The sequence below is a fragment of the Copadichromis virginalis genome, linkage group LG6 (genome assembly GCF_057382275.1).
Source record: "Copadichromis virginalis isolate Kocher_CV1m ecotype Utaka linkage group LG6, C_Virginalis_male_GT1.1, whole genome shotgun sequence".
NCBI classification, from domain to species: Eukaryota; Metazoa; Chordata; class Actinopteri; order Cichliformes; family Cichlidae; genus Copadichromis; species Copadichromis virginalis.
Genome location: NC_140623.1, coordinates 33726496 through 33744591, shown reverse-complemented (window position 1 = coordinate 33744591; position 18096 = coordinate 33726496). Strand labels below are relative to the sequence as shown.

The 18096-nt window shown below is 38.4% G+C and overlaps 2 protein-coding genes across 2 annotated transcripts; both read right to left on the bottom strand.

The window, feature by feature from the left end:
• Positions 1-6561: 6561 nt before the first annotated feature.
• LOC146708225 (polymeric immunoglobulin receptor-like) lies at positions 6562-11138 on the bottom strand. Its single transcript, XM_085460008.1, has 6 exons — positions 11066-11138; positions 10618-10944; positions 10008-10328; positions 7803-7898; positions 7641-7708; positions 6562-6714 (listed from the first exon to the last, which is right to left on the bottom strand). Exons 1-6 carry the CDS (start codon positions 11100-11102, stop codon positions 6562-6564), a joined length of 1002 nt encoding a protein of 333 aa, XP_085316134.1. The 5' UTR covers positions 11103-11138.
• Positions 11139-12415: 1277 nt separating this feature from the next.
• Positions 12416-17857, bottom strand: LOC146708224 (polymeric immunoglobulin receptor-like). Its single transcript, XM_085460001.1, has 7 exons — positions 17553-17857; positions 16712-17032; positions 16285-16584; positions 15672-15731; positions 15315-15416; positions 15150-15226; positions 12416-13578 (listed from the first exon to the last, which is right to left on the bottom strand). The coding sequence occupies exons 1-7, from the start codon at positions 17815-17817 to the stop codon at positions 13414-13416; spliced, it is 1290 nt and encodes a 429-aa protein (XP_085316127.1). The 5' UTR covers positions 17818-17857; the 3' UTR covers positions 12416-13413.
• Positions 17858-18096: the final 239 nt, after the last annotated feature.

Genomic DNA, 18096 nt, shown 5'->3' with positions numbered 1-18096 from the left:
ACCTAAACGGAAATGTACTAAAAGTATGACCACATCAGTTTGAGTTCCTGCATGTCATGGCAGTGTTGAAGCCTTTAACTTCTGCATTTAGACAACATTTTTAAACTCTTACATTTAGATCATTTGTATTGCACATACAGTACATATGCAACATTTTGCTTCTTTTTGTTTTATTGTCAAATGATTGACAAATATTAAAATAATTTCATAGTGCACAAACATACTAGTTCTCACAGCTCTTAAGTAAACAAGAGACGCACACACATACATACAATATGTATGGTTGAGGACACTCCAAAGTCCGCGGATGTGCTGCAGTGCCATTTTTTCCATTTGATTTGAGAGTGTTGTAGGGCAGCTGGCTGGAAATATGTTCTTATGTTAACTTCTCCTTGCCTTTAAAACTCAGGTGGAGTTTCTGGGCTGGCTTCTCTCTGCTGCTCCGCTCCTGGGTGGAGTTTCTCAAATGAAACAATCCTTCCTACACTTGCCTAGTCGTGGAGTATATCAAGCTGGAAGTTGCAACAGTTCTCTTCTAGATTGTTGTTAGTATGTGGTGACTATTAGGCCATCTCTGTTACCTGTTACTTGCAAGTACCTGCTTGTTCTAACCCAGTCTTGTCTTACTTCTCCTAGTTACCTGCTCCACACCATCACAGAACCCTTGAATATCTGGAAACCTGTTGCCTGTGGAAACCTTCAGTTCTACTTACCAGCTCTAACACCAGCTTTCTGTAATCTCTCATAGGAAGGACTTACATGTGCAATAACTACCTCCGAGGCTCCTCTCACTCCTAACAAAAGTAAGACTATTAATCACTGTCTTCGTCATGAACTCCAATTAATCCTTTGTCTCCTCTCTAACAGAGTTCCCATATGCCAGTTTGTAATGATGGTGAATTCTACCACAAACTGCTTTCAAACCACAAACAAGTCAAACAGAAACACTTTAAACCTGCCAGACATTATTTGAATCTGCTCTTTGGGTCTGCTTTTTGCCAAAACATGACAGTGCGAGAGTTTGCTTCGACACTTAGACTTTAACTTCTGGGATGACAGCCAGCTCTGTCTACTGACATGTAAGATTACAGGGAGTGCAGAATTATTAGGCAAATGAGTATTTTGTCCACATCATCCTCTTCATGCATGTTGTCTTACTCCAAGCTGTATAGGCTCGAAAGCCTACTACCAATTAAGCATATTAGGTGATGTGCATCTCTGTAATGAGAAGGGGTTTGGTCTAATGACATCAACACCCTATATCAGGTGTGCATAATTATTAGACAACGTCCTTTCCTTTGGCAAAATGGGTCAAAAGAAGGACTTGACAGGCTCAGAAAAGTCAAAAATAGTGAGATATCTTGCAGAGGGATGCAGCAGTCTCAAAATTGCAAAGCTTCTGAAGCGTGATCATCGAACAATCAAGCGTTTCATTCAAAATAGTCAACAGGGTCGCAAGAAGCGTGTGGAAAAACCAAGGCGCAAAATAACTGCCCATGAACTGAGAAAAGTCAAGCGTGCAGCTGCCAAGATGCCACTTGCCACCAGTTTGGCCATATTTCAGAGCTGCAACATCACTGGAGTGCCCAAAAGCACAAGGTGTGCAATACTCAGAGACATGGCCAAGGTAAGAAAGGCTGAAAGACGACCACCACTGAACAAGACACACAAGCTGAAACGTCAAGACTGGGCCAAGAAATATCTCAAGACTGGGCCAAGAAATATCTCAAGACTGGGCCAAGAAATATCTCAAGACTGATTTTTCTAAGGTTTTATGGACTGATGAAATGAGAGTGAGTCTTGATGGGCCAGATGGATGGGCCCGTGGCTGGATTGGTAAAGGGCAGAGAGCTCCAGTCCGACTCAGACGCCAGAAAGGTGGAGGTGGAGTACTGGTTTGGGCTGGTATCATCAAGGATGAGCTTGTGGGGCCTTTTCGGGTTGAGGATGGAGTCAAGCTCAACTCCCAGTCCTACTGCCAGTTTCTGGAAGACACCTTCTTCAAGCAGTGGTACAGGAAGAAGTCTGCATCCTTCAAGAAAAACATGATTTTCATGCAGGACAATGCTCCATCACACGCGTCCAAGTACTCCACAGCGTGGCTGGCAAGAAAGGGTATAAAAGAAGAAAAACTAATGACATGGCCACCTTGTTCACCTGATCTGAACTCCATTGAGAACCTGTGGTCCATCATCAAATGTGAGATTTACAAGGAGGGAAAACAGTACACCTCTCTGAACAGTGTCTGGGAGGCTGTGGTTGCTGCTGCACGCAATGTTGATGGTGAACAGATCAAAACACTGACAGAATCCATGGATGGCAGGCTTTTGAGTGTCCTTGCAAAGAAAGGTGGCTATATTGGTCGCTGATTTGTTTTTGTTTTGTTTTTGAATGTCAGAAATGTATATTTGTGAATGTGGAGATGTTATATTGGTGTCACTGGTAAAAATAAATAATTGAAATGGGTATATATTTGTTTTTTGTTAAGTTGCCTAATAAGTATCCACAGTAATAGTCACCTGCACACACAGATATCCCCCTAAAATAGCTAAAACTAAAAACAAACTAAAAACTACTTCCAAAAACATTCAGCTTTGATATTAATGAGTTTTTTTGGGTTCATTGAGAACATGGTTGTTGTTCAATAATAAATTTATTCCTCAAAAATACAACTTGCCTAATAATTCTGCACTCCCTGTATACTGTTGTTGTATTATAAACAACAGTCTAAGGAGCTTGGAAAGCCTGAAGAGAAAGAGAAAGAACACACACATGTAAAAGAAGCTCTCAAAACATGCAGTTATGCTAATTGGCTTTCATCAAGTCAGCAAAGATGCACGGGAAAGAAGATCAGACACCATCTAGGGAGGATAAGAAAGACAAACACAACAACATTGTCATCCCCTATGTGGCCTGTGTATCAGAAAAACTCACGAGAGTCTTCTCCAAGCACGACATCCCAGTTTACTTCAGACCCAGCAACACACTCAGACAGAAACTGGTTCAGCCCAAAGACAAAACTCCTAAACACAAACTTAATAATGTGGTGTATGCTGTATAATATAGCGAGGAATGCCCAGACCTCTACATTGAAGAGACCAAACAGCCACTTCATAAACATATGGCACAACATAGAAGAGCCACCTCCACGGGACAAGACAAGGTCCATCTGCATCTAAAGGACAAAGGTCACTCTTTTGAGGATGCCAGTGTTCACATTTTGGACAGAGAAGACAGATGGTTTGAAAGAGGAGTAAAAGAAGCAATTTATGTCCACTGTGAGCGACCATCTTTGAACAGAGGCGGTGGTTTACGACACCAACTGTCTGCCATCCAGTTTTGAGATCCCTTCCCAGACACCTTAACGCCCACTCACATTAGAGGTATTTTATGTCATGCAAACGTTAAAGCCAAATGCAAAGACAGACTGTCAGAACAGCAGGGATGGAGCATTCTTGGGTGGCCCTTCTCATAAAAGAATTTAAAAATTTATAAAATTGTTGATATATGCCATCTAGTGGTGAAAGAAGTATTGCTAGGCTTTGCTGTCAAAACATTACATGAACTTCTGTGTTTAACCACCCTGTGTCTGAGGAACCAGCATTGACTCAGCCTCAGAAAATTATGACTCAGACACAAGAACAAGATACTCAGCAGCTAAAGAAAAACATGGAGTTGTGCAACTGCAAGGAGTGAGAGCTTTTCTCTCAGAGTGTGGAGCTGAAGAATAGGAGTTGGATTCATTGTGAAGGGCGTGAGCTAGCTGATTATTATGGAGGATGCTGTGAGGAGTTAGATATCAAATATTGCATATGTTAAAAAAAAAAAACTTTAAAAAAGAAGAAAAAAAATTGGATGAGATCATTTCATGAGTGATTGCATGACCCTGTCTATCAAAATAACAATCACAAAGACAGACCACAGTAGGTTTGTTCTTAGGAAACTGTTCCTGTAGCCTTTAAACAGCATGTTGAACCATCCAGAATTTATGCAAAGACACTGTGATATAATTTTATTTCAATTTTAATATCTGGATACCCTGAAATACTTACCACTACAGTCATTTATATTTTTTACGCATTCAATATGAATGAGTGATGCTTATTTCGAATACTGCAGCATAATTACTGTATTCAGTGTTACACTGAAACAGTGCCAGCAGAGGGCTCAGTGTGACACACTAAGCAGCAATACTGAAAGAGTTTTGCTTTTTCCTTTTTTTTTAATTTCACTTTCAGTTTACTAAAAGTCATAAATGGTTGTACGGCTTAAATGCCTACCCAGAGACCAGTTTCAGAAAATGGGTTTAGTGAAAACTCTTAAACTGCTCAATGGACGGTTTTCTTCAACAAATTTTGAAAACTAGCAAAACTGGTAAAGTGACTAAACTAAATTGGCAGACGGAAAACAGAGTGGGGAATGAGGGTGAGCAGACATTAACGATGCAACACTGACACAGAGAAACACCGTCCTAAAATACACAGAGGGAGCAATCAGGGGATACGAGACAGGAGGGAAACACAGCTGGGTCAAATCAGGGCTGACAAGACAAGGGAGAGCAAAACCAGACACACTACACACAGAACAGGGACTATCAAAGTAAAACAGGAAATACAGAACACAGGGAAGCCACATTACAAAACCTAAAACTGGACTCAGAAAATACAAAAGGGCTAGGGAGCTAGACACAGTGAGAAAAACACACTACAGTGTAAAAACCATGAGGAAGCCCAAAATAAAAAAGGCGGACCATGGACCGTGACATGATGTCCATCAGTGAAAAAAATATTCACACTTGCTTGGTTGAAAAAAAAGTATTCATTCACTATTTTAGTTAAAATACAGAAGTCTTATCAGTACATTATACTTTAAGGAGAAGCAGTAAAACCCACCTGCAAAACATGTTCCCTCTGACTGACACAGCCCGTTTGCTTTTATCTGTAATTTAATCTATAAATATTCACAGGATGTTTTTCATGATATTAATGAAGTAGGGATCGGATGTTGCCTTCAGAGATGGAGACGAGGCGAGCCTGAGGACAGCTAGGGCCAACCTTTCCCGTGGCATCAGAGAGGCTAAGAGACAGTACTCCAGGAAAATATCTCATCACTTCAAAGACAGCAGAGACTCACGGAGCCTGTGGCGGGGCATTCAGACCATCACAGATTACAAGCCCCCACCACAGACCTGTGATAGCACTATCCCCCTGCTGAACGAGCTGAATACTTTCTTTGCTCTTCATCAAGTTTGCGGACGACACAACGGTGGTGGGTCTCATTAGCAACAGGGATGAGACCGACTACAGAAGTGAGGTGAGACGCCTGGCCACGTGGTGTGCTGACAACAATCTCTCTCTGAATGTGGAGAAGACGAAGGAGATTGTTGTGGACTTCAGGAGAATGCACACCCAACATGCTCCTCTGACCATTGACGGAGCGTCTGTGGAGAGAGTGAGCAGCACCAAGTTCTTGGGTGTGCACATCACAGAGGATCTCTCCTGGACGTACAACACCACAGCACTGGCCAAGAAATCACAGCAGCGTCTCTTTTTTCTCCGCAAACTAAGAAGAGCAGGAGCACCAGCCCCCATCATGTACACTTTCTACAGAGGCACCATCGAGAGCATCCTGTCGAGCTGCATCACTGTGTGGTTTGGAGCCTGCAATGCGTCCTGTCATAGAACCCTCCAACGCATAGTGAGAGCTGCAGAGAGGATCATTGGTGTCTCTCTCCCCTCCCTCCAGGACATTTACAGCACCCGTCTCACTAAAAAAGCCCTTTGCATAGCGGCTGATCCCACGCACCCAATGCAAAGCTTCTTCAAGCTGCTGCCGTCAGGGAGGAGACTGCGGAGTCTCCAGGCCAGGACCAGCAGACTGAAGGACAGCTTCATCCATCAGGCTGTCAGGAAGCTTAACTCCCTCCCGATTCTGCCTCTTCTCCTCTATGGTCTCACTGAACTCTGTCACACACACACACACACACACACACACACACACACACACACACACACACACACACACACACACACTCTCTGACTCACTCACTGGCCTGCACCAGTTACCAGTCACTTTGTGGAGCATTGGACTGCCATTACCTCATAAGACTTTGTTGTTATACTATCTCTTACCGTACATTACTAAATCTCCATTTGCACTATTTGCCTATTTGCACTACTCTGCCTGGTTTACACTCAATGTCATTTACCCTTACCTGAATATTGTATATTGTATATTGCATAGCTTTCTTGTTAATTTGTATTGTATTTATTTATTTAAATTTTTACTTTTTAATTATTTTATTTGCATTTTTTAATCACTCTCTTATTTAAATGTTCATTTGCTATTTCATCTAGGGTTTGAGAGTAACGAAATTTCTATTCTCCGTATGTCCTGTACATGTGGCAGAATTGACAAATAAAGTTGACTTTGACTTTGACTTTGTAAGACAGTGACAATGTTGAACAACAGCGGTACTTTGGTGAGCACCTCGTGTTAAGGATGAATCAAACAGGATCTGCATACAATTGAGACCCACAGTTTAAGCACATATGTACATATTTATCTTCTGTGAGCTTTATGGTAATTTTCATTGCAGTAGCGTTCTTCAGTTGTAACGTTTTCGTAATCTGGTTCATCTCCGCCTGGATCATCAAAGTGGTTCAAGGCGCTTTGCTGTTTGAAGGTCACCACAAATTCTTGATTTCCATAAATCTAAAGAATCAACAAAGATAGTTAGAGGCTAGGGAACCACATATGCTGCAGAGACCCTGGTTGCAGTATATGAGTATACATAGGCTCATATAATATATGTAGTGACAACTTTTATTACAAGAAATATAATAAAAATGTTTTAAATGCAGATGTTTTACATATGACAGATACTGACCGAACCACAGAAGCTGATTTAACCTCCTAGGACCTGGCGTCCACATATGTGGACATCACATTTTGGGTTATTTAGACCAGAATACTCAATTTTGCTCAACATGGGCCTGATTTCTACTTACGAGGACATTATACTGCTACTGTTCTATCAAAATTTTAAAATAAAATATCCTCATATGTGGCTCTTATTTTTCTTAAAAAAAAAAAGGTTAAAAAAATGTAGTAATTCTTTGTTTTTACATTAATTGGGCCTCAACATGCCCAAATATCAAGGAGAAATTAACAATGCATGTCGTGGAAGAGTTTGGGTCTTAAGAGGTTAAAGTAGCTACAAGTTCTAAAACTGGATGACTTCCACACATCATAGCACGACTATAAAATCCATTAATTTCCAATTAATGTCACATTATACTAAAGAAGCATAAAACCAGCTGAGTGAGCTCTTCTCTTAAATTTTTCACTTTTCTGTTCTAAACATCACAGTAGTCGACACCACTCTATAACATTTCTTTTCATCACTAAATCATTTTTAGTTTTAAAAACTCCTTCTGTCCACAAGCGTCCCTGAGATAACAAGTTTAAATCCAAACCAAAGCAGACTGATAACCAGTTAGCTGGTCAATGTCTCAGTTTAATCAATAATCGTGTGTGTGTGTGTGTGTGTGTGTGTGTGTGTGTGTGTGTGTGTGTGTGTGTGTGTGTGTGTGTGTGTGTGTGTGTGTGTATTATACACATATAGGCTTTGGACTTACTCCACCTTCTTCTGCATCTATCACATCATCTGCTTTGGGTGTATTTCTGCTCATGACAGCTTTAGTTGCTGAAAATACAGTTTAAGAAATTTTTCAGCTCTTTCTGCATGCACATTTGAGTGTAGAGTCTGAATATGTGTGTAAATATAAACTATAGCATACCTCTCACATTGTAACATTTGTACTTATAAATAATAACCAGGACACATATTAGTAAAACCACAGGGACAACAGCGTAGGCTGCGTAGAGCACCGCTTCTGAAAAATAGAAACCTATTAAAAACAGAATAGAAAGTTCATTTTCAGTTACTGGCATTTCAGCACAACTGTTGATCACAGGTGCACGCTTACACAGCTGTTTTGACACTTACGAGCACATTGACTTTACTTGTGTTTAATCCCAGGGGAATTACCCACATTGTAACCATGAAGCACATCAACAGACCAATATGCACTTGTCAGCCTCTCTGTAAGGCACACTTGTTCAACTGCTCATGAAGATATAAGTCTAATAAGCCAATCACATGTCAGAAACTCAGTGCTCAGTTGAACATTTTATGACTGTTGGAGCCTGACGGGTCAGTCGGAAAACACTACCTCTAGAGTTTATAGAGAATGGTCTGAAAAAGAGATAATCACAGAAAACTTTAAGTTGGGACGAATTCATTCACATATTTGTTCAAACCAGACACTTATCTCTGCTCCAAACCCATCCAAAACATCTGAAAAAAAATTACAAATGTTATATATACACTACGGCTCAGTTTTAGAAGTTTTAGAACACCCCAATTTTTCCAGTTTTTTATAAAATAATTATGCACTTTAATGTCTGATTGCACTCTGAAATAGATGCATACCAGAGGGTATTGCATGGTGCTGCAGAATGCTGTGCTAGCAGTTTTGGTTCAGGGTGCCTCTCACATTGTGGAACCATCCTTTCGCCTTCTTGACGGCATACAAAAATCCTGCGCGATGAACTGAAGATTTCTAATTTAGATTCCTCAGTCCATAATACCTCCTTCCAGTATTCAGTAGTCCAATGGCGGTGTTTCATGGCCCAGACAAGCCTCTTTGTCTTACTCTTAGCAATGGCTTTCTTGTTGCAACTCATCCTGTCAAACCTGTAGCTCAAAGTCTTCCTTTCACAGATGAAACTGAGACTTGCTGCGACCTTTATTAAGCTGTGCTTGAAGCTGTTGTACAATTACCACTGGATCACTTTGGATTTTACCTCCTTTCACTGGTCTACTTGTTCCTTCTGCCCCTGGTACTTCACAGTTATCTTGTCCTCCTTCTTCTTGATGTCGTGCTCTGGTGGGATTCTGATTTATCTTAGTTGTGGTCTTCTGCTCCTTGTTCAGAGTCTCTTGTGTTTTCCTTTAAGCCAGCCTTTTTGGTAGGATGTCCTGATATCAGCCACTTCCTCTATCTGTTGATGGTGCATCCCATGTGGTTTGGTTATCCATGACAGTTCCTCTTTCTGTGGCTCATCATCATCTGTATTCGGCTTCCTGAGGCATTCTTGGAGCAGCTTGTCTCAAGATTTCCCGGATGCTCTGTGTTTCATTGTGGATTGTGGCTCCGACACTCACTCTTTCTGTTACTCATAAAGCTTCATATAGCCTATGTAAATTTCAAAGTATTTCACTGGCATAAAGAGAAAAAATGACATATATAACATAGAAAGTATAAAAAAGGTAGTGCATATCTTTTTGTCTTCTATTGTATAAATGATAACCCCCTATATAAACACCTGGGGTTAGCTTTTAGCACTAAATACACTATTAAAAAATGTGTTAGGGGCTGTGTTGGATAAAGCAAGATATGCTTAGTTATGCTTATATAAAGATCGATTTATAGATGGGTGGGTGGATAGACAGATATAAAAGCTGTTAAAGAACTTGCAGGTCAATAGTACTTTGATCATCAGTTTTATATGAAAGAAAGTCAAAAACTACTTTATAATCTGTGAAAAAAATGCAATCACTGAGAGTCTAGAAGAGGCCCTATCAACATGGATGCATACTGTGGGAAGTGATGTGTCTGCCTTAGTACGCAGTGTTCTCAGCAGTTCCATTTTTGGCAGATTTCTTGCATTTAGTGTGAAACCAGTTGGCTGCTGTACTATTTCATCACGTCAGACAATTGAATTAAAAACTGCAGTCCATGGTTAACAAGTTGGGTGCAAACAAAGACATTAATTTTGCTGTCATATACACAACTGTTCAACTTAACTACTGACAGCTGAATCTTTGTGTACTTTCCTCCAAGTATTTAAGAATCACATTCAACTTTATTAAAGAGACTTTTACAGAAAACAGTGTTTCATTTTGGCTGAATTAATGACATATAACTATGACCTCTCACCTTTGACTTCCAGCTCAACAGCAGAGAAAACATCCAGGTCCGAGTTTCTTTGGACACCACAGAGGTATGATCCTGAATCACTTTTGGTCAAACTGTTAATGGTCACTGTGAATTTTCCTGAGATTTTGTCATCATCGAGTCTGAATCGTCCATGTTGTCTGCTATGAGAGGTGATTAGTGCCTGCCGACGACATGTGGAGCGCTGATTTCCTCTGCACATGTACTTCAAATTGTTCTGGTACTGAGACTCGTACGGACAACTGATAGACTCAGAATATCCCTCATAGCTTTCAAGCTTGGTCATATTGTCACAGCAGCTGTCTGTCAAAATTATAAATAGAATCAGAAAATGTTGTACAGCCACAGAATAGAGAGAGGATGTTTTATATTTAGCTTGCTGCAACAAGATTGCCTGAGACCCAGAGTTTGTGTGATTTAATCAGTGTCACAGCAGCTGTCTGTCAAAAAGATAAAGGAAATAATCCTTTACACCTTATATTTACATTTTATGTCACCTTGTAATCACTGGAAACACAAACTTGATTGTCTTTAACATCATCTTAATTATTTTACTTCATTATAAAATACATTTTGAGAAGAATGTATTTACCTGGCATTAATTTCAGCTCGACTTCAGTGTAGATATCTTTTCCAAATTTGCTCACCCCACACCAGTATTTGCCAGCATCCACAGAACGAAGATCAAAGATGGTCGTTGTGAAGATTCGTGCTGTTTTGTCATCATGGATAACATATTTGTTTTTCCTTGATTCTGATGTTGTAATAAGAACATCACCGTTACCACAGTTGCTCTTACACAGATACTTCTCATAAGACTCATAACCCTGGCCATAGAAGCAGGAAACTTTAACCTCACTCCCCATATATCCAGTCACATGGATCACCCCTACTGCACTGATCACACACCTCAGAGCAACTGTAAAGTAAAGACAGTATAAAAATGTAATAATTATTTGTTTTGTCATGTCGAAAATCATGTATAATAACATTCCCAATAACAGATTTGTTATTCTTCTGTAGCTATTTAAACGACTTACTACAAAGGGTGAACAGCAAGTTTTGAAGGATCCACATCTTTGCTTTGGTTAATCAAAACAGAAACTTGACAGGAATGACTCGCACACAACAAGGACGCCAGGGTGGAGCCAGACTATCAGTACAGAGGTGACTGGACATCTTCTAGAGGCATTTTAAGATTTGTAACTGACGTATGCCTCCTAGTGTTGAAAGAAATATTCACAGACTTCACACAAAGAACACTGTAAAAGTTAGGTTTTGCACTGAAATTGTTAACTGTAAGTGTATTTAGGAAACTGTGCTTAAAGAACTGAAACCAAAATCACTCGATAAACAGGCCCCTTGAGTTTTATATCTTACTATCAATGTTGCATTCACATAAAAGAAGCACAGCAAACATGCATTTTATTCTCTGTTAATTATGTTAATGGTTCAGAAGCAACAGTCTTAGAACTTAAACTAACACCACCACAATGCTACTTTATCCAACCAGTAGCCAAACCAGAAAACTAAAACTGCTGAATTTGCCCAAGGGCCTCCTGGGACCTGGTGTCCACATATGCGGACATCACGTTTTGGATTATCTAGACCAAAATACAAATTAACCTCTACAAGGGCATGATATCCACTTACGAGGAGAGTATACTACCACTGTTCTACTGAAATTTAAAACGAATGTCCTCATATGTGGATCTCATTTTTCTCAGAAACAAAAATCCCCCCCCAAAAATCAGGTAATTCTTTGTTTTTACTTTCATCAGGTCCCAATCAGCCCAAATAGCAAAGAAAAATTAAAAATGCATGGCATGAAAGAGTTCAGGTCTCAGGAGGTTAAAAAGCTGGGTCCTTGAAAAGTTGGTCTAATTTCACAAGAAATGTCAATTATTAGAACAATTATCAAAAAAAGTTTTTTAGTTAAATTTGGTCAGTAAACCAAGAATTTCTACAGTCACAGTTCTAAAAACTCCCCATATATTTGGTAAAGCAGCTAACTAGTTCTGTCAGATAATGCTAATGGAGCAACTATCATCCTTCTTGGTTTAAGCTTGGTAGTGCAGCTGATAACACCCATGTATGCCAACATTTTCTTAAATGTTCCCTGTTCTCTTGTCATATTGTGCTTTGGAATTGTATTTTCCTTCTATTGTGATGCAATGAGCACAAATTAAAACAGATTTGTTCATAGAAAACCTTTAGCTGATTTTCTCTTTAAGCAACTGGGTGACATATCCAGATCCAGCGTGAGAAGTGTGTTGTTATTTTTATATTTAAAAGTTTCCTTTGCAATATGCTTACCACTACAGTCACTTCCAATTTTCACAGAAAGATTCATCACAAAAGAGGAACAACAGTCATGTTTTTCTGTCGTCTTTATTTCTGTCTGTCTGGAAAGTCCAAAATGGTCCCCTGGAAAAGCAAATCTAATCATTTCAAATACCGTCATAATTGTTCACTTTATGCCCATAACCAATTATTTGGTGCCACATCATTAGTGAAAAGTAAAAAGAAGTTATAATATTAAATATAGCACTTATTTTTAAAAATTACAATAAAATGAAAGGCAAGAATTAAAGTTTTGCAAGAAACATACCTGTATCCAATCTTTATACCTATTAACAAGTGATGCAAACTGCACTCTTGTAAAATACTGCAGTAAAATTACTGGTGCTGTAACCACAGGGTCACTGTGACACACTAACCAGTGACAATGAAAGTGAGACTTTTTGATGGAAGTTGAGTTTTTTTTAATCTCCTCAGAAGAAAATTAAAGTTGAAGGTTTCATTCAAGTGGCACCAAACTCTCTAGAAGTGAGAAAAAAAGTTTCCTACATAGAAGAATAAGAAAAACAAAAAATATATAAATACATCATCATAAATTTAAGCAATACAATACTGCGGTTATCTCACTTAGTACTGTGGTTGTACTACCAAAATTAAACCAAGCATTACCAAAAATATACGTCGGTTAATAGAAGCACTCCACGGGGGAAACCTGCCACATTTGTGCTGCTATTAGATGGTTACGTGACACATGTTGATGAATAATGTTTACTTTTGTCTGCAAAATTGAATCCAGTAACTGCTTGTGTCAGAAATCTTCAATTGAAACCAATGGGGGGGAAAAGTATCATAAAATGAAAAAAGCAATGATTACATTTAATTTTTGGTTGGTTTCTCACAGTTTCAGAAGCACAGTCCACATCATGCTGTCAACAGCAAGCAATACCTTAACCTGAACAGGTTTAGTGTGCTAAGGAAGTGAAAACAGCAAAAGAATGAAAAACAAAGGAACATTTATTAAGTGCAAGCCCTGGTGAACAAAACACTTTGAATCTGTTTTTGAATGTACGCACAGATGTAATTAGTCTCATCTTCTATTGGCTTTATGGAAATCTTCATTACAGTAGATTTCTTCAGATTGTGTGCAGTTTTCATAGTCTGGTTCATCTTCACCTGCATCATGATAGTCGTTACAGGCACTCTTGGAGGTCTGCTTCTCTGAATACCTCACAACTTCATCGTTTCCATAAATCTATTCAGAAACCAATGGAAAACACATGATGGTGTTATGGAAACATTTTATAAAGCAAACATTAAAAAACAACATTTTTTTCTGGCACCACTTTCAAACTAAGATTGTCTTATGATCTGATTTCACCACTAATGAGTAAAACCACATCTATCCAGACTCACAATATGAAGAATTATAATAAGAGATGTGTATAAAATACATTATGTTTGACCAACAATTACATTCTGATAGAACACTAAAGGCAAATAATGTTTCAAATATTGCTGCAGATAAATTCCATAGTTTACCGAAGTTTTAGGGTGAAAAGAAGTTAAAAAGTCTAAAACTGGATGCTTCCCACATGTTCTCAGCTCAACATCATAGAAAGTATAAAGCTGCAGCTCTCTTAAGTGTAGCCTGTGGACCAGAGTCTGCATCAAAAACATTTCATGCTACCCCCAAATACCTCAATGAGACAATCCACTACTATAAATTTTTTTAGTCGGCGGTTAATTTCACACTGTCGAACTGCAGAACCAGCAAAGGGACTACTTCTCTTTTTTCTCTTATGTTTTCAAATCTTAACTGATTATTTCTTCCTTAAACCGTGCTTGTTGTTGTGATAACTAATTCAAATCAGTTGTAATCCCCACAATTTCAAGATGAGCATCAAGTTTTGTCATCAAATCACTGTCACACCTGTTGCAATTATGGTGATTTTAAATGTGATTACTTAATTATTTGATCCTATATTAGTGTTGAACATTATTAGTGTTTGAATTCTTGAGTTAAATGTAAACATGTTTTTTGTGGTCACACAGACATTTAAGTTTAATATTTTGATCAAATCCTAAATTATTGCTTATGTTCATCCTTAAGTTCAAACTCCTGTTTTGTAGAATCTTTCTCCAGGGATCTCAGTGATATCATGCTCAGAACAGTAAGGGTTATAAGGCATAGTTATCAATGCCTGCAAACCTCTTGCTCTCCAAGTGAAATTGCTTAAAAGAATTTGAATTGCAATTTTGGTGATCTGTGACCTTTACTAAACGCCAACACTGTCACATGACAAGACTGAAGCCGTGCTATAGGCTCCATGAAGCTGTGCATAGCAGTAGCAGTGCTTTCATCTAGTGTCAAACTGATGTTTGACATAATTCTGCTCTGTTAAATTATAAAAACTCATAAACGATGAAATGTTTATGATGTGGGACGCCTTGTAATTCCCTTACAGTTACAGTTATGTTGTTACTTGCATTACAAAGGTTCTTCAGTTATATGCTCTTCCTGCTCACTCGTGCTACTATCAGCTGATTTCAGTTCATATGCAGGAGGAGGAGGACATAGTAAGGCTGTACAGCTTTGGAGAAGTGGAGATTCGAACATTACTTTTATTTTTATTGGAAAAAAACAAACAAAAATGAGAGTGTGAACCAATGTCCAAAGAAAAACTTTGAATGACCTTCAGAAAGCCTTGAGAACTTTTTAAAAAATTACATGAAAGTCTTTTGCAAAGTACTGTATTGAACACAGCTAAGAATAAAATCAGTTAGTTGTGGTATAGTGAGACTTGTTGTCTGCTGTTGTCTTACGCCATTTTCTGCTGCACCCATTACTTCCTCTAAACCTCCTGTCTTTGATGTATTTCTGTTCACGACAGCTTCATTACCTGAACACACACAGCATAAAACGTGGTTATGCTCTTTTCGCATGTGCATTTCATGAAATTTGTGCATGTCTATGAATCCAGAATATACCTTTTATTTTCTGACATTTGCACTTATAAACTATAAGCACAAGGACACATATAAGTACCAGCAGCAGGGCGGGCACAGCGTAAACCACATATTGTCCTGCATCTGAAAAACAGAAACCAAAACAGAAACAGTAAAAAAAACATCCTCAAACATTATCCTTTGTGATAATGTTTCTTTTTATTGATATTTGCTGTTGGCCACGGGTGCACACACTCTGTTTTGCCATGAAACTATAACTAGTTCCAAAAAGTATCCATAGCTTATGGAGAGGTAAAATATTTGATCTCACAACACTGATCAACAGCACTATAGACTAAAAGATGCATACTGTATATACCGTACCCTTCATAAGTTTACCTGAAATTTGTGCTGGTGTTTCCACTGTGGAAGCTCCATTGCCAGTGTGCTGCTGAAAGACTGTTGGAGAAACAAGGCTCTTAGCAACTTTTTTTAAAAAATAAAGGAAGGAGTAGAACTCTAGCAGTCAGTTAAGTCTTTCTGAAAGTATTCACTGAGCTAAAGTTAGACTTTAACTAATTTAAACAGTAAAACACCCTGTTATAGGTGCATGTTTTTCTCATTCGAGAATTGAATGAATTGAATCATCATTGAATCATCATATATATATTTTCATTTTCGGTAATATTTCATTAGAAAATAGAATAATTAGTTAGAATAATATTATGTTTATGTATAATAATAATGTTTTAGCTTTTAGCTTGGAGAACTAAGTACACAATCAGAGGTACTTCTGCGAGGCTGGAAGAGGCTGTGTCTATATTTAAGCCACCAAAAAAGTGTAAGTAAGCAGCAGTAAATGAGGTTTTCCGTAGTCCTAGTTTTACACGAGTGTCATCAGTCATCACGCTACAAATGACACAATGACATGACACACTGACACAATGGTCTGAGAATAGGGTGTAACTTACAGCTCTAACCATGTTATTTCATGCACAAGTATTCGTCTCACCGACTGAAAGCTGAATCCTGGTGTAGTTTCCATGGCTCCACTGAGAGTCTGACCCACACCAGTATGTCCCAGTATCATCTGCTTGTATCTTTGTGATCGTCACTGAGAAAGAGCTGGAAGAACCATTATCTTCTATTGCAAATCTACTTTGACTTGTCACCATGTCTGTGCATTTGTTGCGATGGTCTCCCTTACAGAGAAACTTCCTGTTATCCCGATGTTGTGGAGGATAGAGACACTGAAAAATTAGTGGATGTCCTACAGTACCATTTATTTGAGTTGACTTGACACAGCACCACTCTGTCAGATGGAAAGACAAAATTGTGAAATCACAAACTATTCAGCTTTCCTAAAAAGTGTTTTGCAGAAAACTGTACTGTAGGCTGTCTTTCAGTTGGTGTAAAGTGATATTACTATGACCTCTCACCTTTGACTTTCAGCTCAACAGCAGAGAAAACATCCAGGTCCGAGTTTCTTTGGACACCACAGAGGTATGACCCTGAATCACTTTTGACCAAGCTGTTAATGGTCACTGTGAATGTTCCTGACACTTTGTCATCATCAAGTGTGAATCGTGCATTTTGTTTGGTGTCAGAGGTGATCAGTGCCTGCTGCAGACATGTGGAGGGCTGGTTTCCTCTGCAGATGTACTTCAAGCTGTTCTGGTACTGAGACTCATACGGACAACTGACAGACTCAGAGTATCCCTCATAACTTTGAACTTTGGTCACAGTGTCACAGCAGCTGTCTGTCAAAAATATAAACAGTGTCAAATGACATGTTAGAGTCGCAGAAGAGCAGCATGACATTTTTATATTCAGGTTCTTGTGGGTTTTTTCTTGCTTCACATGCATTTGTGCTTTCAGATAGGCATTGATGTCTATTGAGAGTTCACCGCCCACAAGCTTGAGATTACCACAATAATTTTCAGCAGAAATAAATGATCAAGGCTGCTCTTTTTTTTCACCATCATGTGGTTAGGTGACATATAAAATTATTACAAATAATATATAATATAAATATAATAAAATATATATATATATATATATATACACATATAATATATACATATATAATTAATAAAATTTAAAATCATTTTAATGTTAATGTATCATTAACGTATTATGTTAATGTGTTTTAACATGTGTTAATACATGTTAATGTATTATTTGTTGATTAAAAGGATTAGGTCCTTATACATTAGATTAGACAAGATCAGACAGACAAGGACGGACAGACAGATTAAAATTAGCTGAGTGATTATTTACCTGGTACTAATTTAAGCTTGACTTCAGTGTAGATATCTTTTCCAGTTCTGGTCACTCCACACCAGTATTTTCCAGCATCGGCAGAATGAAGATCAGAGATGGTCGTTGTGAAGATTCGTGCTGTTTTGTCATCATGGATCCTGTATTTATTTTTCCATGATTCCAATGTTGTAACAAGAACATCACTGTCACCACAGTTGTTCTTACACAGGTACTTCTCATAAGACTCGTAACCCTTATCATAGGAACAGGAAATGTTAACCATACTCCCCACATATCCAGGCACATGGATCACCCCTACTGCACTGATCACACACCTCAGAGCAACTGTAAAATCATGAAAATATAGTTAAAAAAAATACATATAATTATTTATTTTGTCAGAGCAAGAGTCATGTATAATATTCCCGAGCCTAATGAAAGCTGTTTTTCTGACCTTAACTACAAAAGAAAAAAGATTTAATGCATATAAATCTAAATCTTAAATTTGTACTCTTCATCTGTTTACTTTTGTAGCTATTTAGACAACTTACTGCAGATGGTG